At 49.1% G+C, this 26,358-nt stretch overlaps 1 protein-coding gene across 2 annotated transcripts; it reads left to right on the top strand.

Annotated features, from left to right (window-relative positions):
- The first annotated feature begins 11,724 nt into the window (after positions 1 to 11,724).
- Positions 11,725 to 26,154, top strand: LOC142260477 (E3 ubiquitin/ISG15 ligase TRIM25-like). 2 transcript variants are annotated; one of them, XR_012728660.1, is made up of 2 exons: positions 11,725 to 11,976; positions 20,216 to 20,320. XR_012728660.1 is itself a non-coding variant. In XM_075331951.1 (2 exons), exon 2 carries the CDS (start codon positions 21,307 to 21,309, stop codon positions 22,909 to 22,911), a length of 1,605 nt encoding a protein of 534 aa, XP_075188066.1. In that variant the 5' UTR covers positions 11,725 to 11,976; positions 21,298 to 21,306; the 3' UTR covers positions 22,912 to 26,154. The 2 variants fall into 2 exon arrangements, 1 of the variants encoding a protein (XP_075188066.1); XM_075331951.1 differs by lacking the exon at positions 20,216 to 20,320 and adding an exon at positions 21,298 to 26,154.
- The last annotated feature ends 204 nt before the right edge of the window (positions 26,155 to 26,358 follow it).

Raw genomic sequence — 26,358 nt, 5'->3', positions numbered from 1 at the left:
CTGCCCCCTCCTCAGTGTCCCATGCATGTTGCCCCCTCCTCACAGGGTCCCATGCATGCTGCTCCCTCCTCACAGGGTCCCATGCATGCTGCCCCCTCCTCACAATGTCCCATGCATGCTGCCCCCTCCTCAGTGTCCCATGCATGCTGCCCCCTCCTTACAGTGTCCCATGCATGCTGCCCCCTCCTCACAGTGTCCCATGCATGCTGCCCCCTCCTCACAGTGTCCCATGCATGCTTCTCCCTCCTCACAATGTCCCATGCATGCTGCCCACTCCTCACAATGTTCCATGCATGCTGCTCCCTCTTCACAATGTCCCATGCATGCTGCTCCCTCCTCACAGTGTCCCATGCATGCTGCCCCCTCCTCACAATGTCCCATGCATGCTGCCCCCTCCTCAGTGTCCCATGCATGCTGCCCCCTCCTCAGTGTCCCATGCATGCTGCCCCCTCCTCACAGTGTCCCATGCATGCTGCTCCCTCCTCACAGTGTCCCATGCATGCTGCTCCCTCCTCACAGTGTCCCATGCATGCTGCCCCCTCATCACAATGTCCCATGCATGCTGCCCCCTCCTCACAGTGTCCCATGCATGCTGCCCCCCTCATCACAATGTCCCATGCATGCTGCCCCCTCCTCAGTGTCCCATGCATGCTGCCCCCCTCATCACAATGTCCCATGCATGCTGCCCCCTCCTCACAATGTCCCATGCATGCTGCCCCCTCCTCACAATGTCCCATGCATGCTGCCCCCTCCTCACAATGTCCCATGCATACTGCCCCCTCCTCACAATGTCCCATGCATACTGCCCCCTCCTCACAGTGTCCCATGCATGCTGCCCCCTCCTCACAGTGTCCCATGCATGCTTCCCCCTCCTCACAATGTCCCATGCATGCTGCTCCCTTCTCAGTGTCCCATGCATGCTGCTCCCTCCTCAGTGTCCCATGCATGCTGCCCCCTCCTCACAGTGTCCCATGCATGCTGCCCCCTCCTCACAGTGTCCCATGCATGCTGCTCCCTCCTCACAGTGTCCCATGCATGCTGCTCCCTCCTCACAGTGTCCCATGCATGCTGCTCCCTCCTCACAGTGTCCCATGCATGCTGCCCCCTCATCACAATGTCCCATGCATGCTGCCCCCCTCCTCACAGTGTCCCATGCATGCTGCCCCCTCATCACAATGTCCCATGCATGCTGCCCCCTCCTCACAGTGTCCCATGCATGCTGCCCCCTCATCACAATGTCCCATGCATGCTGCCCCTCCTCACAATGTCCCATGCATGCTGCCCCCTCCTCACAATGTCCCATGCATGCTGCCCCCCTCCTCACAGTGTCCCATGCATGCTGCCCCTCTCCATGAGCTCCTAATGCTGCCTTACTCTTTTCCATAATGACACCTCCATGCTGCCCCATTCATCATACTAAGACCACCACACTAGCGCTTATGCTGAGACCCCCCCCCCCCACACACACACACACACACACTACCCCACTCTTGATATTGACTCCCCTACATTGCTCCACTCCATACTGAGCCCACACATGCTGCCCCTTCTCCATAATGAGCTCCCAATGCTGCCCCCCTCTTATTCTGAGTCCTTACACTCCCCCCATCGATTTTGTCATTGCACTATCCCTCAACCCTTGTCCTCTGTCTCTAGCATTGGCCCCTCATTCCCCCAGCATCAGCCTCTCTCCCCCCAGCCTCCCCCAGCATCAGCCTCTCTCCCCCCAGCCTCCCCCAGCATCAGCCTCTCTCTCCCCCAGCCTCCCCCAGCATCAGACTCTCTCCCTCCAGCATCAGCCTCTCTCTCCCCCAGCATCAGCCTCTCTCCCCCAGCATCAGCCTCTCTCTCCCTCCAGCCTCCCCCAGCATCAGCCTCTCTCTCCCCCAGCCTCCCCCAGCATCAGCCTCTCTCTCCCCCAGCATCAGCCTCTCTCTCCCCCAGCCTCCCCCAGCATCAGCCTCTCTCTCCCCCAGCCTCAGCCTCTCTCTCCCCCAGCCTCCCCCAGCATCAGCCTCTCTCTCCCCCCCAGCCTCTCTCCCCCAGCCTCCCCCAGCATCAGCCTCTCTCTCCCCCCCAGCCTCAGCCTCTCTCTCCCCCCAGCCTCCCCCCCAGCCTCAGCCTCTCTCTCCCCCCAGCCTCAACCTCTCTCTCCCCCAGCCTCAGCCTCTCTCTCCCCCCAGACTCCCCCCCAGCCTCAGCCTCCCTCTCCCCCCAGCCTCAGCCTCTCTCTCCCCCCAGCCTCCTCCCCCAGCCTCAGCCTCTCTCTCCCCCCAGCCTCCCCCCCAGCCTCAGCCTCTCTCTCTCCCCCCAGCCTCCCCCCCCAGCCTCAGCCTCTCTCTCCCCCCAGCCTCAGCCTCTCTCCCCCCAGCCTCACTCTCCCCCCAGCCTCAGCCTCTCTCTCCCCCCAGCCTCCCCCCCAGCCTCAGCTTCTCTCTCCCCCCAGCCTCCCCCCCCAGTCTCAGCCTCTCTCTCCCCCCAGCCTCAGCCTCTCTCCCCCCAGCCTCACTCTCCCCCCAGCCTCCCCCCTCAGCCTCCCCCCCAGCCTCAGCCTCTCTCTCCCCCCAGCCTCAGCCTCTCTCTCCCCCCAGCCTCAGCCTCTCTCTCCCCCCAGTCTCAGCCTCTCTCTCCCCCCAGCCTCCCCCCCAGCCTCAGCCTCTCTCCCCCCAGCCTCCCCCCCCAGCCTCAGCCTCTCTCTCCCCCCAGCCTCAGCCTCTCTCTCCCCCCAGCCTCAGCCTCTCTCTCCTTCCAGCCTCAGCCTCTCTCTCCCCCCAGCCTCACTCTCCCCCCCAGCCTCACTCTCCCCCCCAGCCTCAGCCTCCCTCTCCCCCCAGCCTCCGCCTCTCTCTCCCCCCAGCCTCCCCCCCCAGCCTCAGCCTCTCTATCCCCCCAGCCTCAGCCTCTCTCTCCCCCCAGCCTCCCCCCCTAGCCTCAGCCTCTCTCTCCCCCCAGCCTCACTCTCCCCCCAGCCTCAGCCTCTCTCTCCCCCCAGCCTCAGCCTCTCTCTCCCCCCAGCCTCAGCCTCTCTCTCCCCCCAGCCTCCCCCTCAGCCTCTCTCTCCCTCCAGCCTCCCCCCCAGCTTCTCTCTCCCCCCAGCCTCAGCCTCTCTTCCCAGCCTCCCCCCCAGCCTCAGCCTCTCTCTCTTCCCAGCCTCAGCCTCTCTCTCTTCTCAGCCTCCCCCCAGCCTCAGCCTCTCTCTCTTCCCAGCCTCCCCCCCAGCCTCTCTCTTTTCCCAGCCTCCCTCTTTTCCCAGCCTCCCCCCAGCCTCTCTCTTTTCCCAGCCTCCCCCCAGCCTCTCTCTTTTCCCAGCCTCCCCCCAGCCAAAAAGAGGCACCGCAACGATCATCAACTAACCTGTAAGGTGCCCATACATTCTAGGCTCTGCCTTAGCGCATACCTGCTCCGGTGCCTGCTGCCCTGCTCTGCTGATTATCCTCTTCTGGCTGGCTCCAGCTCCAGTCGCATCCTCCTCCGCGGCGTGTGTCGTCTGCAGCATTGGACGCTGCAGCACGGGGCAGTGAGCTGATTGGCGCGCCCGCGCGCCTCTGACCCGGAAGTGCAGGCGCTGGAACTTCCGGGGTTAATCAGCTCACTATGCCTGGCGCCCTCCGTGTATTTAAAGAGGCAGAAGTGCGCCTTTCCTCCCTCTCAACCCCCCCCCCCCCCCGAACACAGCGAAGTGTAACAGAGGGAGGGGCGGGGGGCAGGGATGTAAAAAAAAATAAAAAAAAAAAATAAATAATTTTTATATATTTTTCTTTTTCTGCCAGAAAGTGCCGCCCCCCCCGCAACATGCCGCCCTAGGCACGGGACCACGGGTGCCTAGTGGCAAATACGGCCCTGCTCACAGTAAAACAAAAACAATCAGCCGCACACAAACGTTGCTCTCGCCGGATGGTCAGTCAGTAGACGATTGATCCGTCACTCGGCGGATGCAACGCAGTGCCATCAGTCACAATCCGTCACTAATAGAATTCTATGGGGGAAAAAAAGGATTCCTGCAAAATATTTTGCAGGATACCGTAATTCCTCAAGGCGGCGGATTGTGACTGATGCAAAGCAACAGAAGTGTGAACTTCGCCTATACCATACCCGGATTATAAGACACACCTCCATTCTTCCCCCGGTTTTGGGGAGAAAAAAGTGCGTCTTATAATTCGGAAAGTACGGTACAATGTGCAAACAAACATCTAAGAAAACTATGGGCCGGATTCATCATTTGTGATTTAATGAAGCCAATTTTCTTATTTTGTCTTTTTTTGACGAATTTATTTTGTCCCAAAGTCTTCAAAATTTTGCACACAGTTCATGAATTTAGCAGAAAATTAAAAATGCTCCATTTATTGCTTTAACTAGTATTTGTGACTAAAAAAAAGTCACGAAAATGTGTCAAGGGGAAATCTTGTCTAGGAACCAGGGACTAATGCCGGCGTCACACGGTACGATATAACGGGCGATATGTCGTCGGGGTCACGTCGATAGTGACGCACATTTGGCATCATGAGAGATATCGTACCGTGTGACACCTCCGAACGACTGTGAACAAGTAAAAATACCTTATCGTTGCTCGTTGACACGTCGTTCTTTTTCAAAATGTCGGTCCTCCTTCTGTGCTCCGGTTGTTCATCGTTCCCGTGGCAGCACACGTCGCTCTGTGTAACAGCTCGGGAATGACGAACACAGCTTACCTGCGTCCCGCCGGCAATGCGGAAGGAAGGAGGTGGGTGGGATGTTACGTCCCGCTCATCTTCGCCCCTCCGCTTCTATTGGTCGGCTTCCGTGTGACGTCGCTGTGAAGCCGAACGTCTTCAGGAAGAGGGCGTTCGCCGCCCACAGCGACGTCGCCCGGGAGGTAAGTGCGTGTGACAGGGGGTTAACGACTTTATGCGCCATGGGCAACTAACTGCCCGTGCCGCACAAACGACGGGGCGGGTGCGATCGCTTATGCAATTGCATAATTTTATCATCCCGTGTGACCCCGGAATAATGTGATATGTACCATAAAAAAGCAACATCCGGCTGGAGCTCTTTTCATGGGCCTCTGTATCCCTCTTTAGTAACCTTTAGGGTAGGATTCCACTTGCGAGAAACTCACGCATATCTTGCATTGCAACACCTGGCACGGCCTACCTCTCTCTCGACAGGAGCGGGTCGGCTTCTGTATTTCTATGCAGCTGACCCGCTCCTGTCAGGAAAGAGGCAGGCCGTGCCGGGTGATGCGATGCGAGATACGCGTGAGTTTCTCACAAGTGGAATCCTACTCTCATAATGAGTGTTGCTCACCCTCACTTGCTAGCTAGCTAAGTCCCAAGCCTTTCTCCTAGGCTCCACAGCTTTTTCCTCCTCTGCCTGTCTCCATGTGTCTATTGCCAGGAAATGGGAAATCTATGCTCCCTATGTGCCGCCCCCGTGCCAGCAGCCGGCGCTGCTCGGATCCGGACCTCCTAAGGGAGGTGACTCGAGGGTCTCCGGACCCGGGGGTCTCGCGGACACGCCGAATAAATGGGGGGATGTAGATGTACGGGCTAGGCCGTATTAAGTTCGTGACGCCACCCACGGTGTGTGGTGAGTTGGGACACCACCGCTGCTGTTATGGGGCACCCGGGGGAGATGTAGTGGCAGCTAGATGTTAACCCCTCCGTGGGTAGGGATGGTTGCCCGGGGCCCAGTGTCTGGTGCAGGGTATAGCGACGCCAGGGGGAGTACTTGATTAATCACAGTCAAGAAATCACACTAGTCTCTGGTAAACTAAGGTGCTGGTGGCCGGCGCCGCGGCCGGTTGCATTCGGGTCCCCCACCCAGGCTGGTGGTCTCTATCCTTTTCCTCTGCACTGACTTTGCATAAGATGGACTTCCTAGTCTGGAACTCAAGAGTCCGCTCCCGACTGGATGTGACCTAAGGAGCCGAGCCCGCAGACGCTGGCCCGTGGGATCTATGGGCCCTGGCGATGACCTCTAATTCCTTTCGGTGGGCTGTTGTCTTCTATGAGGGACTTTGGGTGGGACAGGACCTATAATCCTGGCCTCAATCAATTAATTAATTAACCAGGCCACTTGTTTCCGGTCCTGGCTTCAGGGTCCGAGTACCCCCCTTTGTGCTCCGTTTTCCGGGTCCGTTCCCCGTGTCGGTACTGGTGGGCCACCACCCTGTCCCGGTCCACCTCGGTTCTGCCGAGCCGTCTTCCCGTCTGCTGCTGACGGAGACCACCGTCTGCCACCTAGCCAAAGGCACCAGGGCTCCCACCCTGGCACTGTTCAACTTGAACTTTCTCTGCTGGAGCTACACTTAGCTCCAGCCCACACTCCTCTCTCCTTGAACTCCAAAACTACACTAACTACTGTTTTTCCGCCCCGAACTGTTTAGACCCCTGTAGGGCGTGTCCAACGGCCTGGTCACACCCACTGGTGTGTCTATCTTTCCCTATGGCCCCCTTCACACGCACATGAAAAAAATGTACCGTTTTTTCACGTACGTATTAAAGGGGTGGTTTGCTCCCAGTGTGCCGTGTTTGTGGCACATGCGTGTTCTCCGTGTGTTATACGTAATAACACACGGAGAGTGGAAAGCCCCGCCTTACCTGTGTCTTCCGGAGCGGTCTGTGGTGCTGAATGACAGTGTCCGGCACAGGCCAAGCCCTGCTGACGCTGCTTCCGGCCCCCAGTGAAGAAGATGTGTTGTTCAAATTCACTGGGGATTAGATGGAGGTGACAGCCGTGGCAGAGACTGCAGGGCTGGTGGAGGTGAGTATGTGCTGTTTTATTTTTAAAATGACACGTATGTTTCTCCGGCACGTGTCACATGGGCCCGTATCCACACTACATCCGTGTGGTACGTGTGCGGGCCGCGTGACACCCATGCTGCTGGAGAAAAACGGACATGGCTCCGTATGGAGCACACGGGCACACGTCTGCTCCACACGGAGGCACGGGCCAATGGCTGAACACGTGCGTGCACATAAACCCATTGATTTTAATGGGTTTACGTGTGCCCGTGTCTCCGGTACATGCGGGCACTGACCTAGCACGTACCGGAGACACCTGCGTGTGAAGGGGGCCTAAGGGGGGGGAGGTGACTAGGGTTTCAGGTTGGCTGTGTGTTTCCTAAATGAGGGAAGGTGTTGTGCGGGGACCTATCTGTGACTACCTAGTTTTGCCAGGGCGTCACACCTATACTATCAGGCAGCATGGGTACCCCATTCAGAAATGCTCGATCTAGCAAAATATAAAATCAATTGATCTGATTGTCACACAGCGTGGCGAGAAAATAATTCCTAACTGAGCTGCGACTATGCTCTGGAACACACTACCAAGAGCAATCCGATTAATTCCCAACATCCACAGCTTTAAGCGGGCCCTAAAAACGCATTTCTTTAGACTAGCCTATCCCCTCACCGCCCTGATCTAATCTAGTCCCTTTCTGCCCTTCATAAAAAAATGTTTTACTTCCAATTCTTGTCCCCTGTAGCTGTATGAATTCTGGCCGATGACAGGTCCATGCAGCTGGTTTTGAATCCCCTATTAAACCGATGGCTGGACCATATATGACGAGCTTTTCTCCCCCATTCACCTTTTGTGCCTCCTCTATTCCCTCATAGACTGTAGCTTACGAGCAGGGCCCTCACTCCTCCTGGTATCTTAATAGTGTTATTTTGTATTGTCTCATATTGTCTGTACATGTCCCCTCTGAACTGTAAAGCGCTGCGGAATATGTTGGCGCTATAGAAATAAAACTTATTATTATAACTCAAATAGTTTTTTTTGGTCGCAGAAACATCCATTAAGATGCAAAAACAGGTGATCAAAACATCTCATCGGTGCAAAAATTGTATAAGTAAAAATGTCAGCTCAAGACGCAAAAAAAGAAGCCGTCCCTGAGCCCCAGATCCTGAAAAATGAGAACGCCACAGGCCTCGGAAAATGGCGACAAAAGCACAATTATTTTTTTGGGCAAAATTATGATTTTTTTTCACCACTTATATAAAAGTGAAACTATCCATGTTTGGTGTCTACAAACTCGTACCGACCTGGGGAATCATAATACCATATAGTGAACATGTTAAACCCCCCCCCCACCCCGCAAATAACTGTGGATTTGCACTTTTAATATTTTCTCTTTTTTCAGTACAGTATATGGTTAAACGAAAGGTGTCATTCAAAAGTACAACTCGTCCTGCAAATAAACAAGCCCTCATATGGGTATATTGACATAAAAATAAAAAGGTTATGGCTCTTGGAAGGAGGAAAAAACGGAAAATCGCCAAGGGGAGATGGTTGAAGGGGTTAATAGTAATATTTGTAAAGGGTATGCACTATCCCTCTTTCGTACACTTGTTAGTAACATATCTGGCTTTGGGAAAGCTGGGTGATAATTGTACCTATTTCTCGGCTAACCCAGCTTTCCCAGTGTTCGGATTAGATGCGGGGCCCAGGATCCTGGAGTGACTGTGACTCCTGCACCCCGGATAGTTATACCGCTCTCTGTAATATCTGCTTTTTCGGTAGCCGATGTATCAGTCTATGTGTAATATTAAACAGCTATTTCCTTGTATATTGGAGCTGTTGTATTATGTGTGTGTGAGTGTAAACTCTTCAAGATTTGCAAATTAAAAGGTTTATGTCTGAATCCATTTCTTTCTTCCCTATAGTAGCCCGGCCATATCTCCAGATCCTCACTGCGTCATTCCTTACATTTTTCTGGCTCCATCTCCTCCATACATGTTTCTGTGCTCAGTGTGAAGTGGGCGGTCCTTCACTGGTGGCCATGTGACCTCTATAAACTACATTTCCCACAAGCCTCGGCTTCTTCTCCAGACTCACTGCTCTCATCAGTGTAAAGCTATATTAGCTGCTCCTCCATTTCTTTGTGATAGGAGTAGTGATAGGAGGCTCTGTGTATAGGCCAACCGCCCTCCATCATACAATTCTGTATGTGTTTTAGATATTTTCCCTTATGTGTCCTCTCCTATCTCTTTGTTTCCCATAGCAACCAATCACAGCGCAGGTTTCATTTTACCAGAGCTGTTTAAAACATTAAATCTGAGCTCTGATTGGTCGCTATGGGAAACAGAGACAGTTTCTCTTTCAGACAGTGTCGATGAAGGCCCAGTTGTGTTTATATTGTATGTATAGGCGGGAGGCGGCCATTATAACAAATATCAACATAAATATTCATGCTTTATATGAGAAAAAAACATTAGTGGTTTAGTTGCCGGTATGTCTGTGCTTTCTGAGAGGATACTATTGTGTGTGTGACAGGAGCGGGTGCACAGTGTCCGTGTTGACTCTATGTAGTGAAACGTGCGCACTATCACTGCAAAGTGAGAAGAGGATGACCACTATAGAAGAACAGCAGGTGTCTACTGAGCATGTGCGACCTGTCATGAAGGAACTACAGGACGTATCCATGGGTAACCAGGCAGGCAGAAGCCTCCGACATGCGGATTTCAGTGGGCGGCACTTTTGGAATTTGATTCATTTTACTACTTTATTTATTTCAGTATTTTAACCCCTTCATGTCTGTTAAAAGTTCATTTTTTATTAATACCCTGTATGGGGTGTATATATATATACACTGTATTTTGCAGTTTATAAGATGCATCACAAGTTTAGATAATAAAAAAAAAAAAGGGTGTCCGTCTTATAATTCGGTGGTGTCTTACAGAGAATGGGTATCAGCGGTGGTGGAGCGGGGTCACAGGAGGCAGGGGCGGTGGTGGAGCGGGGTCACAGGAGGCAGGGGCGGTGGTGGAGCGGGGTCACAGGAGGCAGGGGCAGTGGTGGAGAGGGCGATGCGGAGGGGGTAACTGATGCTGGCTGCGGGTGCTGAGTGACACAGGAAATAAACTTTCGGTGGTGCGAGCTTCAAAGAAATGGCTTTCGGAGTCGGCGCATGAGCAGATTGCGATATCGGCTCAATGACAAGCCAGGATCTCATCTGCGCACGCTACCTCCGGGTGCCATTTTCCTTAAAAAAAACGAAAAAAAAACAACAACAACAAATTTCAGCCAATTACACTGAGCAAAGGGGTTTAAAGGGAACCTGTCATCAGAAATGTAGCTATAAACCTAAGTTTCCCCCTCTGCAGCTCGTGGGCTGCATTCTAGGAAGGTTCCTCTAGTTTTTCTGGACCCTTTTATACCAAAATAAACACTTTATAAAGTTGTACCTTTTTCGTATGTAAATTTCGTAAATTATCCATGGGGCGGGCCGTCTGGTGTCCGTTACTGTCCTCCTGCCGATTTACGCCGCCCCCGAACGCTGAATTTCATATCTCAAGACGCCACCCCTGTGCGCCCGAGGATCTGCGCATGCGCTGTGTGACTGTAGCGGAACTGTGCACGTGTGACCGCTGGTGACGTTTTGCGCAGGCACGAGGTTATGGGCGGTGCAGTGAGTGTCATCAGCAAGTGCTGCCCATAACCTCGTGACCGCACTTTCCCCTCTGCCTCCAGCGTTCTGCGCCGGCCAAATGACCAGATGTCACCTCCTTCCCATCATACCCTGCAGCAGGAAATAGATGGGAGGAGCGGAGAGGATCAGAGCGACATACAGAGGGGAGAGCGCGGCCCCGAAAGTATGGGCGGGCACTTGTGATGCGATCACAGCGCCGCCCATACTCTCGTGCCTGCGACCATGTCACCAGATGTCCTGGCGTGCACGGGACCTCGGGCGCAGTGGGCGGCGTCCTGAGGGATGATTTGGAGCGTGGGGGGACGGCGTAAGGGACAGCAACGGACGCCAGACGGCCCGCCCCCATGGATAATTTACAAGATTTTCATACCAAAAGGTATAACTTTATAAAGTATTTATTTTGGTTCAAAAGGGGGCACAAAAAGTATAGAAACCTTACTAGAATGCAGCCCACGAGCTGCAGAGGGGGAAACATTTAGGTTGAAAGCCAAATTTCTGATGACAGGTTCCCTTTAAAGTAAAAAGATGTCCAGGTATCACAATATAATCCCACCACCCCCTGCTCAGACATAACTATGGGTGTAATTGCTTCAAGTTTAGCAAAACTAAGACCAATTCACAGAAGTTAGAACAAAATAAGAGATAAAACATATAATCTTTAGTGTGAAAACCAGAATAAAATATAGGGTGTAATGCAAAGGACAGGACACTAGATGGCAGCACACTGCAGGAGACCAGTGAGGGCAGATACAGCACCAGCAATGTGTGACACAGATCAGGCGTCTCAGGAATAAAACACGTGTGGAGACAATATGGGGAATAACTGAGGCACAGCCCGAGCACAGCAATGCTGCTCACATAGACCATGGCCAAACCAACCCAAAGCTATGGGAGCAGAGCCCTGCCCCTGACAGTGGCCTGATGCCCCCTCCTGCCTTATGTGCGACCCCTGCAGCCCCTGCTCTGTGAGGAAGGAGACATGGAGCTCCTGAGTGGAGAGGGACTGTCAGAGCCGGGGCCATTGTGTGGAGCAGGGATATGCCGGAGCTCACAGAGACCGGGAACAACCGAGGCTGCACTGTCCCCATGAACCTGTGCTCCAGCCACGTGCCACTATCCACATGCAGGGGGAGCGGCCAGTGCTGCGGGGGGAAGCGGCCAGTGCTGCGGGGGGAAGCGGCCATGGCTGCGGGGGGAAGCGGCCATGGCTGCGGGGGGAAGCGGCCATTGCTGCAGGGGGGAGCGGCCATGGCTGCGGGGGGAAGCGGCCATTGCTGCGGGGGGGAGCTGCCCTGCGGCCGGTGTATGAGCGGTAGTATCGGCCATCTGTGTCATTGGTGTGAGCGGCTGCTCCGGCCTGAAGCTCCTGTCTGCAGACACAGGAGGCGGCAGCTGCACTCACTGCTCTACGGAAGCCGCACTCTGCCACTCCCGGAGCAGACCTGGGGGCGGGGCCAGGGTCATGCAGGGCTGATCTGCCGGAACTTCACTGCGAAGAGCCGCCTCCTGACTTCCTGTTCTCTTCTGAGGCCGGCGCCATTGCTTGTGCAGACACGTGTGTGAGGGTAAGTATTCATTCCTGGGGCTGTGAGTTTGTATATATATATATATATATATATATATATTTATATTTATATTTATGAGGCCTGGCTGTGTGTGTATGTATATGTATGTGTATATATATATATATTTATAATAATAATAATGAGGCCTGGCTGTGTGTGTGTATATATATGTGTATATATATGTGTATATATATGTATATATATATATATATATGAGGCCTGGCTGTATGTATGTATGTATAATATAAAATATATATATATATATATATATTATAACCAAAATGGTCAAGATTCCAGAATTCAGGTACAGAGAAGAAGCGGAAGCTCACTCAGATAATTGGCAAAGATTTTTTGTTGTGTGGTTGCAGACATAGTTACATGAATAACGGGGAGGTGCGGGGACGGCTGCCACTTCTCTGTACCTGAATCTAGATAGAGATATAGATTATATTATATGGCCTGGCTGTGTATGTATATGCGGTATATACACTGCACAGTACCCTTTCTCCTGTCCTGTTATCAGAGAGGAGACATTGTACTTCGCACTTCTCAGGGTCATTATTGGTTTATTATTTTGTATATTCTGTATAGCGCCATGTATGTGGAGCTGTAGTTGATCATACGCTCTGAAGCGCCATTCACATGTGCCTCTTACAATAACTGTCTGTACTCACAGTATATCATACACCGGTCACATATTCTCCTGTATACTGGATGTAATATACTATGTACAGACATCAGATGTCATATACAGGATAATATGTAGCTGGTATAATATCTGATATTCTGTACTTATACCAGTCACATATTATCCTGTATACTGTATGTAACATCTAACGTTATATACAGGGTAAAATGTGAATGGTATAATGATGACTGTAATAGTATAATAACTCACATATTCAGTATATACCATCTGATATCTGTACTCATAACTTATATACCAGTCACATATTATCCTGTATACTGTATGTAATATACTATGTGCACGGACATCAGATGTATATACAGTGCAGGATAATATGTCTCTGATACATCATATACCAGTCACATATTATCCTTTCTCCATATTTCTGTATCCAGGTCTACTACAAAGAAAGGATATAACAAGATGTCGCTTATATTCTGCTTTGAAGACGTGTCCAATGAACTTTTCCCCCCAAATTCTGTGTAAAAGTTTGTGCTCTGCAGTGTGAGTGTGTTCTTATATTCACCAAGCGCCTTCTCCGGTATCCAGTACCGCTCTGCACCTCTTCTGAGTGATGTTACCGCTTGTCAGACACCTTGGGTCACACTATGCTGTGACCTGGATGTCTCTTTTACAATGTAAGTCAATGGAACCTCATTCCATAGACTTACATTGTAAAAGCCTCTTCTAGGTCACGCAGAGCGCAGCGTAACCCAGAGAGTCTGCAGAGCGGTGACGTCACTGAGAAGAGGAGCAGATCTCAGTGCAACCAGGAGAGTCTGCAGAGCGGTGACTTCACTGAGAAGAGGAGCAGATCTCAGTGCAACCAGGAGAGTCTGCAGAGCGGTGACGTCACTGAGAAGAGGAGCAGAGTGGTGCTGCATACAGGAGAAGGTCGCTGCAGGTGAGTATACTAACACACTGACAGTATATTGCACTGACATTTACACAGAGAAAGAGGAAAAAAGTTAATATGAGGCTTGTTTAAGTGGACTGTTTTGTCTGTTTTATAATGGAGGCGAGTGTATATATATGAATCAACTCTGTGGACAACATGCAATTTCCTGGCCACGTTTTTTTTCCAGCACTGTTTTCCGAGCTCTAGACAGATTTCTGTAGTCCACCTACGTTCGGGTGTCCGTCTGCAGAAACGTATATGTGCACAAAATGGCACAAAACAGAGCACATGCTAACGCAGTGCGCTCCATAGTAGTGAATGGCCCTGTCAGACGCATGCGTCTGGAACAAGCTTGGCAGAGTGGGGGAGGGGCGGTTCGGATGGATCCTCCGACGGGACCTGTGAGCGGAAGGTAAAACGCAATGTGAAAGGGGCCTTATGGTCACGTGCTGAGTAGAGTCTTGGACACCTCTCTCAGTAGGACACTGATAGACGTGGATGAGAATTTAGTCGGCATTTGACCACATCTATATCATCATTACTTCGGCTTTATCTTTGTAAGGCCTTGTTACCTCTACTCCCTACATGAAGCAGCCGGAGGTAAATACAATAAGGATTGGCCGCTGCTCATGGGCCGCTGCTGTGTGCTTTCCCCCAGGCCAAAATTTGGCAGCCAGCCCCTGCTCACATGTGATGTAATGCCGAAATAACCGTGGAAACTGTTCAGTAAAAGACTTGTTTAATAAGGACTGGTGGTCTCGGTGTCAGTCTACACTGCTGTCTGGTCCTGGCCTGCCAAAGGCACTGGTGACACGCGGTCTGCTAAGAGGCATGACCTACACCACACAAGTCCACGCACCCAGCCAGAGCCACGGTTTTCATGTAGTGTTCAGGGGCGTCTGGAGTCAGTCCCTCGCCCGCCCCTACCACCTCGTGCCACCCTACACGTTCTCCAGAGATGTTGTGCTTTCACCTAAGCAGTTGGTGTCATCTATAAAATAGAGGAGATACTCTGCTGTAAAGGCCGGGAATGGAGATGGCGAAGCAACCGGAATTTAAACCCCTTAGATAATATAGCTGAGAGAAACGGCAGAGGTGTGAGGTGACCTCTGTGAGGCCGGCCTCATTCATCCATGTCTCACAATCTGAGAATGGGTTGTGATGTACAGACTGGTTACAAGTCTCCAGACCAGGGCCATCTTAAGGGGAACCTGTCACCAGATTTTTGGCCTATAAACGGCAGCCACCACCAGTGGGCTTTTATATACAACATTCTTGGGCTGGAAACACACTTATGCGTGTAAAATCGGTCCGAGTTGCATGATAAAAAGTCGGACGATTTTAGTTCACGTTAAGATCAGTGTGCAATGCAACTGCACTGCGATCCTGGGATTTTTCCCATGATTGCAGTGCGTGTGCAATGCGTGTTTGATGCGTATGGGATCCGTTTTTACTATGTCATCTGCCATTCAGCTGTGCTACATGGCCGCTGACAGCAGACACAGACAGAGCCAGTAGCAGAGCTGAATGGCAGATGACAGCAGACACAGCCGCACGATCAGAATGAAGTCGGATGAACTTCACCCGACTTCATTGTCATCCTGCGGCTCTGTCTATGTGGCATGGCCCCTGATTTTCGGTCACCGGTGAAGGTCTCACCGGTGACTGCAAATCCCCTAAGTGACCGTAGTGAGCCACACGATCAGCGGTGCCGTCACTGAGGTTACTCGCGGCCACAGCAGAAGTCCTCCCGCTGAGATCTGTGGCCGCGGGTAACCTAAGTGATGTCATCGCTGATAGCGCTACTCACCAGTCGCTGCGGGGAGCTCACAGAGAGCGGTCATGGTCTGTGACTGCTCTTTCAGCTTCCGATGTAGCAGAGCTGACAGCGTCGAGGGACCTCTGTGGATTACGTCGGACATGGAAGGGTGTTTAGGGACTTGAATAAAGTGGTGAAAGAGGGTTGGTTTTTTTTGTTATTTATTTCAAATAAAGGATTTTTTTGTGTCTGTCTTCATTTTCTTACCTTCCATGATTAACCTGTAAGATTATCTCGGGGAGGACGCCTGCCATGATTAATCTAGGACTTAGTGGCAACTATGGGCTGCTGCCATTAACTCCTCATTACCTCGATTGCCACCGCACCAGGGCAATTCGGGATGGCCAGATACAGTCCCAGGACTGTCGCATCTAATGGATGCGGCTATTCCGGGAGGCTGCTGGCTGATATTGTTAGGCTGGGGGGCTCCCCAAAACGTGGGGCTCTCCATCCTGACAATACTAGCCTTCAGCCGTGTGACTTTACCCTGGCTAGTATTAAAATTGGGGGGAACCGCACGCCATTTATTTTACTGCATGATATAGACCCGCCCACCGGCAGCTGTGATTGGTTGCAGTGAGACAGCTGTCACTCATCGTGGGAGCGTGTCTGCAACCAATCATAGGCGCCGGTGGGCGGGGAAAGCAGGGAATACGAGATTGAATATTGAGCGGCCGGCTTTTTCAAAAGAGGAGAAGCTGCCGGAGCAGTGTGACAGCCGTGCAGCGCTGCGCCGGGGATCGGTGAGTATGAGAGAGGGGGGGAAAGGAATAGACTGACATGGGCAGAGAGAGAGAGAGAGACCGACTGACAGAGGCAGAGAATGACCGACATTGTGAGACCTCACTCATTTCCAGTGTTTTGTGAAACATGCGATAAATGTATTTAGAAAAACGAATGTCACTAGGATGGTGTCGGTCTGTGTGACATCCGTTTATTTACCCGCTCCTATAGCGTTGCATTGGAGAGACTTGCGCGAGAAACTCTCCAAAACGCAGCATACTGCGATTTTATTTATTTATTTATTTTTTCCCTCAGTCCGATTTGGACTGAGAAAAAAATAGCAGATTGGAGCTGCCTCATTGATTAACATGTGTCCGAGTGCAATGCGAGAATTTCTCGCATTGCACTACTGCGAGAAAATCGCAAGTGAGAAGCCGGCCTAACATGCTGTATATAAGAGCCCATGCTGCTGTGTAGAACATAAAAATCACTATAATACTCACCTAAACCGGTCGCTGCGGTGGATTTTGGTCAAATGGGTGTCTTTGTCCTCCGGTGCCGGCACCTCCTCTTTCGGCCATCTTTGTCCTCCATCTTCTGAAGCTGCGGTGCATGACGCGTCCGATGTCATCCACACTCGCCAGCATTCAGGTCCTGAGCAGGGCAGATCAAAGTATTGTAGTGCGCGTGCGCAGGACCGGCGAGTGTGTATGACGTAGATGCGTCATGCGCACACAGGATTCAGAAGGAGGATGAAGATGGCCGAAAGAGGAGGCGCCGGCATCGGAGGACGAAGATGCCCATTTGAGCCACATCCACCTGGTTTAGGTGAGTATTATAAAGTTATTTTTATGTTCTACACAGCAGCATGGGCTCTTATATACAGCATCCACCTCATTATTTCTTATGTTAATATTATAGAAAGCTAATAGCTGTGCCACAACAGTGTGGCTCCACTGTAAAACGGTTTGAGCTGTTTTGGCAGCTTTTGGGCTTTTGTTTTTACCTCCCATTGAATTCAATAGGATTCAGATATGTTTGTTGAACTGTTCATCAATCACAGCGAACACAAACTCGTCTCTAGTGTTCACCTGCTATTGACTTTCTCCTCGGTAATGGTCACATTCACTACACGCTGCCTAACATTCTCTTGAATACTTGAATGTGACTCTTTTTCAGAGCGATGGTATCCGGGATCCCTTTCCTTGACTCTGCCCTTCAGAATTCCTCCGCTTTTTCACGCTCCTATGGGGGAGACCGCACTTTGCGTTTCCACCTGCGTTTCAGCTGCTTTTTTGGTCCGTTTTGAGAAGCACCTTTTTTCTGCCAAAATGCATCCGTTTTGATTTCCCAGCAAAGTCAATGGAAAAAGTGGATTTCCAGACCGCACTTTGCGTTTCTAAACGCTGCGTTTAATTTGCATATTTTGTGGCAAAAACCATGCGTTCAAAGAAGCAGCGTGTCAATTGTTTTTGCCATTTTGGGTGCGTTTTGCTAACATTGAAGTCAATGAGAAATGGCAAAAACCAAGAATCCTTCAAATTCCTGCGTTTTACCTGCTTTTTCTGTGCAGAAAACATGCGTTTTGTACTACCAAAACGCATGCTTTTTGGACATTAAAATAATGATTTCATCTGTCCCTTTACACACACACACTTAGTCCGACAATTAAATTTAAGAAAATTACACATTTTTTTGCTATTTTTCAAATAAATAGTATATTACCGCTATAATTTTCATAAATATTTCTATTTATTAAATTATTTTTAAAATTCTGTGTTCCTTTTTTTTTTTTATTTTGTTTGACTATTTAATCTTTATTTAGCAGTGTCTTGATGTTCAAAACGCATCTGTCAAAACGCAGGTGAAAAAGCATGTAAAAAGCCCTGAAAACGCATCTAAAACGCGGTAAATACGCATGCGTTTCAGTGCTAAAGTTCAGAAAAAGGCAACTTTGGTCAAATCAATTAAGCTCAAAACGTGCGTTTTGAACTGCAAGTAGGATGACGCAAAGTGCGTTCTCACCCTATCACTAATGACCTTTTTCCACTTTGCAATTGACCAACCTCTCTTCCTTTGATGCTCTGCTCTGCTGCTGACTGTCCACTCGTCGTTCAATCTCAGCTTGTGATCCTAACATCATTGTAGCTCATCTTACTAAGGCTATGTGCCCACGGGGACAGTGACCTGCGGTTATATCCGCAGGACATTCCGCAGGTGCTACCAGAAATTCGCGGCACAAGTTTTGTCTGTTTCCATGCTGCAGAATGTCCTGCGGATAGGGTGCGGTCATTCTGCATTGAGGATACAGTACCATGGCTTCGGCACTGCATCCTCAATGCAGAACAAGAGCTGTAGTGATCGGTGAGTTAATACTTACCTCCATCATGCTGCACCTCGCTTTCCGGCGGCCGGGTCACTTTCTCCGTCTGGTGTACAGGAGCGCGGTTGATCCAGGTACAGGAAGGAAGAGGTGGGCGGGGCCTGCACGAGCTCCGGCTGTCACATGACCGGAGCTCGTGCAGGCCCTGCCCACCTCTTCCTTCCTGTACCTGGATCAACCGTGCTTCTGTACACCGGCCGGAGAAAGTGACTCTGGTGTCTTCTCAAGGCAGGTAAGTATATGGGACCCTGCGGAGAAGTCCACAGGAATAATTGACATGCTGCTGATTTTTCCGCAGGGAAATCCGCATTATTTCCGCTGCGGAAAAATCCGCAGCGTGGATGGGGAGTAGCTGTGCTGCAGATTTTTGAAAAATGCGCGGAATTTCCGCTAAAAATCCGCTGCAAATTCTGCGCATTTTCCGCAGCGTGGGCACATAGCCTAACGGTTCGTGCGCACTTTGCGTAATAGCATGCATTTACGCTGCGTATAGCACTGCAGCGTAAATGCATGCGTCTATGTAGATTGTGCATGAGACGTGCGCACAATGCTTTTATGAAGGCATCGATTTGGCTGCTAAAATTTTGACCCAAATCCGTGCGTAAATAAAAACAGCATGTCAATTATTTCTGCGTTCTGGATGCAGCTTCCGCTCTGTCTATGGTGGGGGCAGCAGCCAGAGCGCAGGAAATTGGCTTTTTTTCAACAAAATAACTGCATCCATTATGCAGTCTGTCTGCAGCGATTTGCCGCGCACATGTGCTGTCAAATCGCTGCAGAATATTCTGCAGTTACGTGCGCATAAGCCCTAATCACTTCAGGTATCACATCCCAACAAGATTACAATCTCTACACACATCACAGCCAAACACTAATTTTATTTCGTATACTTTTATGTCCACAAAATAAATCTTATATTTATATATAATTTTATGCCAAATTGGCTATATACATGACATTTCAGCATAATTGTAAAATGTTTTGTTAAATCTGTTTTTTTTGTTTTTGTTTTTTTTTTTTTTTGTATATTTTTACTTTTGAATCAAACTGAGAGTGACCTCTGACATGTTTCGTGCTCGTCCTTGGCGCCTTTTGAAATGTGGACTTTTTTTGAGATGCCTGCGCCTTTTGGTGTTTTGGTTTTTTTTTTTTCCCTTCCTGATGAAGAGGTTGGAATACCTTGAGATGCTTAGGAAATAAATCTCAGGAATCATCTTGTCTCCTGCATCCTTTTTACCGTATTTCAATCCATCAGGTACTGCAGGGGTTAAGGTAAATGTCTATTCTGCAGTGATGTAACAGGTAGTTGTATTCTCAGCTGCAGCCACAACCTTCTGTAAAATTTTTGCTCCTCACTTCTCCCTATGCCAGCTATAGCTCATACTTATGATGACCATGTTGAAGGAGGTCAGCTCTGCATAACTGTGGTGTTGTTTCAATTGCAGCTGCGAAGTTTACTACTGAAGAAACCAAGGAGTTCTTTTGTTGTTTCTTTCCCCACCCGTTTCTCTTATCTTCCAGCTGCGCAGGTAGAAGTCACGTATATTTCCTATTTTAACCTTTCTGCTTATCCACATTGTAGACTGAATGCTGCCAATCAGTGGTCTGGGTGGGGTTATACAGAGCTCAGCATTCAGAAAACTGGTAATAAAGCTGTGCATCAGAGAACACAGTTTTTAATAAAAAATGCAGGACCCATTAAAGTAAGTGGTGTTGTTTCTATTGCAGCTGCGAAGGTCCCTACTGAAGATACCAAGGAGTGCTTTTGTTGTTTCTTTCCCCACCCGTTTGTCTCACCTTCCAGCAGTGGAGATAGAAGTCACTAATCTGGTGATCATACATCCCTTATCTATTCACAATTGTGTTATGGTATCACCGTATTGTGCTTTTCTTGCTTCTTTCTCTCTGTACCCACCACTGAGTGGCAGCTTCCAGCTTATGGTCATTATAGACTGAATGCTGCCAATCAGTGGCCTGGGTGGGGTTATACAGAGCTCAGCATTCAGAAAACTTGTAGCTGTGCAACAGAGAAAACAGTTTTTAATAATAAATGCAGGACCCAGTGAAGTAAGTGACACAACTCTGAAATCAGGGTTTCTGCCCCTACATCACATTACTCTCACAAGGGATATTAAACAACTGGTGGCAGATTCCTATTAAGGAGTTAAATAAGTAGTTCACCCATTTTTATTTTTTGCTACATCAATATGACCTTGAGAAAGAATGTTTATCTCAAATACCTTCCGTTGGCCTGTGAGTGGCTCTATTGCGGACCGCTGTTCCCCATCGCATGACCGCCTGGTTCTTTAACCTCAGGGATCTGGTGATGTCACGTCAACTTCCTGTTCACGAGACACCACCGCAGCCGGCCCCAGTCTCCGTGAGTCACTGGGCTTTGGGTGGCGTTTCCCCGCTCGTCTCAGCCCAGCATCGCTCCGGCTTGTGTGCTCTGCAGTGAAGGAGCAGGGAGATGCTGGACTGTCACGCTGGGCTTTGTTGAGCGGTGCAACGACGCCCACAGCCCAGTCACTCATAGAAACTGCGGCCGGCCTCAGTTGACGAGACATCACCGGATCCCAGGGGTCATTGAGCCCAGGGGTCACATGATGGGGGTGAGTGGACTACAATAGCGCCCACTCATAGGCACTATTGGCAACACAAGGTATTTGAAAGAAAATTTGTTTCTCAAAATAATATCGATGTGGCCCATAATCAAAAGGGGTGAACTACCCCTTTTAAGTGAATAGGTGTAACTACAACATTGCTAAGTATTATCAGACACATTCCGTTTTGTTTCTTCCTTCCCTCAGCTATGAGCCATGGCGTCTGCTGATCTGATGGACGAGCTGCTCTGCTCCATCTGTTTATCTATTTTTAAGGATCCTGTAACTCTGAGATGTGGACACAACTTCTGCCGGGTCTGTATTGATCGTGTGCTGGATACACAGGACGAGTCTGGAGTTTATTCCTGTCCTGAATGCAGAGAAGAGTTTCAGGAGCGGCCGGCGCTGATGAGGAACTTATATCTTCATAATGTCGCAGAACGTTTCCTGGTTACTCAGAAAGAACAAGAGGAGATCACCGGGATCTGCTGCACTTACTGTGTGGACTCTCCTGTACCTGCTGTTAGATCCTGTCTACACTGTGAGGCTTCTCTGTGCGAGAAACACCTGAGGGCTCACAGCAAATCACCAGAACACGTCTTATCTGATCCCAGCACTTCTCTGGAGAAAAGGAAATGTTCTGTCCATAAGAAGATCCTGGAATATTACTGCACTGAGGACGCGGCTTGTATCTGTGTGTCTTGCAGTTTGATTGGGAAACATAATGGACATAAAATGGAGTCACTGGATGAGGCCTCAGGGAAGAAGAAGAAGAAACTGAGAAATGTTCTCCAGAAACTGATCACAAAGAGAGAGAAGACTGAGGAAAGAGTCCGGAGTCTGGAGGAGCGCAGGAGAAAAGCTCAAGAAAAAGCAGCTGGAGAAGCTGAGAGAGTCACTGCCCTGTGTACAGACATCAGGAGACGGGTGGACGACCTGGAGAAGAAGGTCCTGAGTGAGATCTCCAGGCAGGAAAAGGAAGAGTCACTGTCACTGTCTGCTCTGATCCATCAGCTGGAGATAAAGAAGGACGAGCTGTCCAGGAAGATGAGGCACATTGAGGAGCTGTGTAACATGACTGATCCACTGACCGTCTTACAGGAACCAGACACCGGGGACTTGTGTGATCCTGAGGAGGAGGGAGGTGATGAGGACACAGGGGGACATGATAAACAGCTCCATGATGGAGATGACCTGGATGTGGCTGTGATCTCACACACATTACACACATTATGTGAGGTAATAACAGGTATAAGGAGGGGGATCTATGTGGAGGGTCCTGCAGACATATTACTGGATGTAAACACAGCTGGTAATCATCTCCTTATATCAGACGACCTGAAAACTGCGACCTGCACAGAAGAGAAGCAGAATCGTCCAGAAACAGCAGGGAGATTCGAGACATATAATCAGGTGATGAGCAGGAGGGGATTTACCTCAGGACGACATTACTGGGATGTGGAGAGCAGTAGATCAGGGGGGTGGAGTGTGGGGATGTGTTATCCCAGTATAGACAGGAGGCTGCGGTCACTGATTGGAAATAATAAGAAGTCGTGGTGTTTGTGTAGATATAATAATCAGTATTCAGTGATACATGACAGTGAAGAGATCCAGTTACCGGACAAGATCTCCAGTGATAGAGTCAGGATCTGTCTGGATTATGAGGCCGGGCAGTTGTCCTTTTATGAGCTGTGTGACCCCATCAGACATTTACATACCTTCACTGCCGCCTTCTCCGAGCCCCTTCATGCTGCGTTACGTGTATTTTGGATGTATATTGACCGTCACTATGTAGATAACTGGGTGAGGATTAGAACATAACAAGAAACTAACATCAGAAAATTCCCGATTTGTAAAGTAACTTTCATTGTAAACATTTTTCTGGTTTTCTATGACATAAAATACATTTCCCTCCGGAGCCTCCTGAAATCTTCCTGTGTTTCCTGACACCACTGATCTTAACAATAGATCAATAGATTTTTTTTTTAAGAGATCACTTCTCAGCAGTCTCATTATCAACACAGGAAGGAAATGAAGTGTAAGGTAACACCTCTGGTATAAAGCTGGAGGACGATAATGCAGGATCCACCATTGACAATAACTGATGGACACAGCTCCCCCCTCCCCGCACAGGGATCTCTGCACAGGGCACAGGGATCTCTGCACAGGACACAGAGCATGCCCACAAGTCCTCTCCAGATGAGTTTCCTCCATCCATGTGTCTGATGTGCAGCAAATCTTTGAGTGACATTAACAGAAAATAGCAGCAGCTCAGACAATATGGCCGCCCCCATCATCATGTACAGAAGATAAAATATAAAAAATTACAATCAAATGTGAAAATCAATAAGAAAAAGAGAAAAAAAATCATATGCAATAATAGCGTTTAATTCTTAGATAATGCAAATTTAAGATTATTCAGTTCTAACCCTTTAAACTTACAATTTAGAGTTTTGCATTTTCATTTTTTCCTCCCCATTTTCTAATCAACATAGCTTTCTTATCTTTCCGTCACCATAGACGTATAAGAGCTTGTGTGTTGTGAGAATAGCTGCAGATTTTGTTGACAGCATTCATTTTACCACATAAAGTTAGGAAAATGGGGAAAAAAAATCAAAATGCAGATTGGGCTGATTTAATTTTAATATATATACATTCTTATTTTCTATTTTTTTAATTGTTTACATTTCTTTATTTTTAACTTAGGAAAAGGAGGGGGATTAGAATGTTTTGTTTTTTTTTCTTTTTTAATATCTTAAGTTACTTTTTTTTTTTTAACGGCCTTGACCCTGCAATCGCTTGTTCTATGTACAGCAATGCTCCATTTATTGTGTGTAGAGTACAAATCACCGTTTATGGCTGAACATCACAGGAAAATCAGCTTGACCAGTATGTGGACTTTACGTAGGTCCTCGGCCGTCATGGTGGGTCATCAAGACCTCATGATCATATTGCAGGGAGGCTAATAGGCCCCGGAACTAACAGCTGAGCTGGATCTTGGAGCCTAAATGTCACTGTTAGTGACTGACAGGAACATTTATCAAGTTATCAGTTTGATTGTTGACCATTTGCTGCTGTAAAATGTAATCTGTCAGCAGGTTTTTGTTATGTAATCTAGGAACAGCATGATGTAAGGTCAGGGAGCCTTAAGCTGGGTTCACACATAGCGACAACGACATCGCTGTTACGTCACTATTTTCTGTGACGTAACAGCGACCTTGTAAGTCGCTGTTATGATCGCTGCTTAGCAGTCAAACACAGCGACGAAGCAGCGATCATAACGTCGCTACATGAGCAGCGAGCCGCGCACACTGCTTAGCGCTGGCTCCTTGCTCTCCTAGCTACAGTACACATAGGGTTAATTACCCGATGAGTACTGCAGCTACAGGTGCACAGAGCAGGAGCCGGCAAGAGCGGCGGAGGCTGGTAACGAAGGTAAATATCGGGTAACCAGGGAAAGGTCTTCCCTTGGTTACCCGATGTTTACCTTGGTTACAGCTTTCTGCAGCTGTCAGACGCCGGCCCCTGCTCCCTGCTCGCTTCATTTTGTCGCTCTCTCGCTGTCACACACAGCGATGTGTGCTTCACAGCGGGAGAGTGACGACGAAAAAATGAAGCAGGACATTCAGCAACGAGCAACGACCTCACAGCTGGGGCCAGCTCGTTGCTGGATGTCGCACACAGCGACGGGACGGCGCTGCAACGTCACAGAAAATGGTGACGTAGCAGCGACGTCATTGTCGTCGTCGCTGTGTATGACACCACCTTTATTTCAGAGATGTGTCACTTACTGGACTGCTTTGTGCAGTTTTGATAGAATCCCTGTTTTCTTTGCTGTAGATGTAGCAGAGCTCGAAATGCTGAGTTGTCTAAAACCTCGCCCACACCACTGATTGGCAGCTTGCTTCCAATATACAGTGTACACAGAAAGCTGCCCATCAGTGGTGGGGGCAGGGTTACACAGATTAGCTGGACTAGCTGCCACATGAGACCTAGTCCTCTAGTGATAATCTCCTGCTGATAAAAACATTGTAGTGAAGCTACAGGAAGTGACAAAACCCTGGAATCAGGCTCTCTGCCCCACATCATGCTGCTTTCAGATGACATAGCAAAAACCTACTGACAGATTCCCTTTAAAGACAGATGCTATGGAAAAGAGACAACATTTCCCCTGTGTACAACAGGCTCAGCTCCGGTTTTAATTGGCAGAAAATATAGATGATATATTCCCCTTAGGGGAGATCTCCTTATGATCAGCCGATCACTGCTTCTGCTTCCATTTAGTCAATGATTGTTGTCTTGACTCTGACAACTGGATCCATTTGCTGTTATGATGACATGAGTTGCTGGTGACAGATCCTGTTATTTTCATCCTGTGTAGTCAGCACATTGAGCACATGAAGGTGGCGCTTTCTGAATATTGAAATCACTAGTAGCATAGCCGAGAACTATGAGGCCGGAGTCACCGCCGCCGGCTCCTGCCTGTACCCTGATAGCTATATGACTGTAACAGCCGCTACTTTCAGCCATTACGAAGGGGAGATCACGGCGTAAAGATTTATACAGCGGTCATTAAAGGAGTTTTCCACTTATAGAAAAGTGATCCCTAATCCTTTCCAAGCATGTAAAGTCACAAACATAGACAGTACTCCCCCTCCCCCGGTCCAGCGTCAGGTCACAGTGATGTGCGTTGAAGTCATGGTGTCACCTCTGCAACCGAAACACAGAAACCAAAGCGGCGGGGGGAGAACTGGTGCCGCACAGCGGGAGGGCGAGTACTAACTGTATGTTACAGATTGGGAAACAGTTTTATATAAGTGGAAAACCCCATTAAGTCCAGAAAGTGCTGCATAAATCTGTAAACATTTAGCTCCGCCTAGTTGTGGCCAGAATTACTGTACATCATCATACTATTATTATAATCGTAAGAATATAAGGATCTGACAACAGCTTCTTGTTAATGGTTTCCAGAAGAAAAAAACGTAATATTTTTACTGCAATAAATAAAAATTACTGATAATAAGACAAATGATGATTGTATAACTCCAGATAAAACTGCTGATAATAAATGGTATATTATTGCACATTACTGCTGGTGTTTTTTTATTGTGTGTGCGGCTCGGTGATCTGGGGGCAATTTTATAAAAATTTCTCATTACTAAATGCTGGAGTAGTCATCTGGGAGGGGCGGCTTCAGGGAAGAAATATATTCACCTAATGTAACCTACAGTCAGATATAATCCCCCTGTAAACACAATGTACAAACAA

The sequence above is a fragment of the Anomaloglossus baeobatrachus genome, unplaced genomic scaffold (genome assembly GCF_048569485.1).
Source record: "Anomaloglossus baeobatrachus isolate aAnoBae1 unplaced genomic scaffold, aAnoBae1.hap1 Scaffold_111, whole genome shotgun sequence".
Taxonomy (NCBI): Eukaryota; Metazoa; Chordata; class Amphibia; order Anura; family Aromobatidae; genus Anomaloglossus; species Anomaloglossus baeobatrachus.
Note: the sequence above shows the minus strand (reverse complement) of the source record. Positions and strands in the feature narration are given on the sequence as shown.

Bases quoted from the DNA above. Each gene is read 5' to 3' on its own strand.
- LOC142260477 (XM_075331951.1), top strand. From the start codon at position 21,307: ATGGCGTCTGCTGATCTGATGGACGAGCTGCTCTGCTCCATCTGTTTA.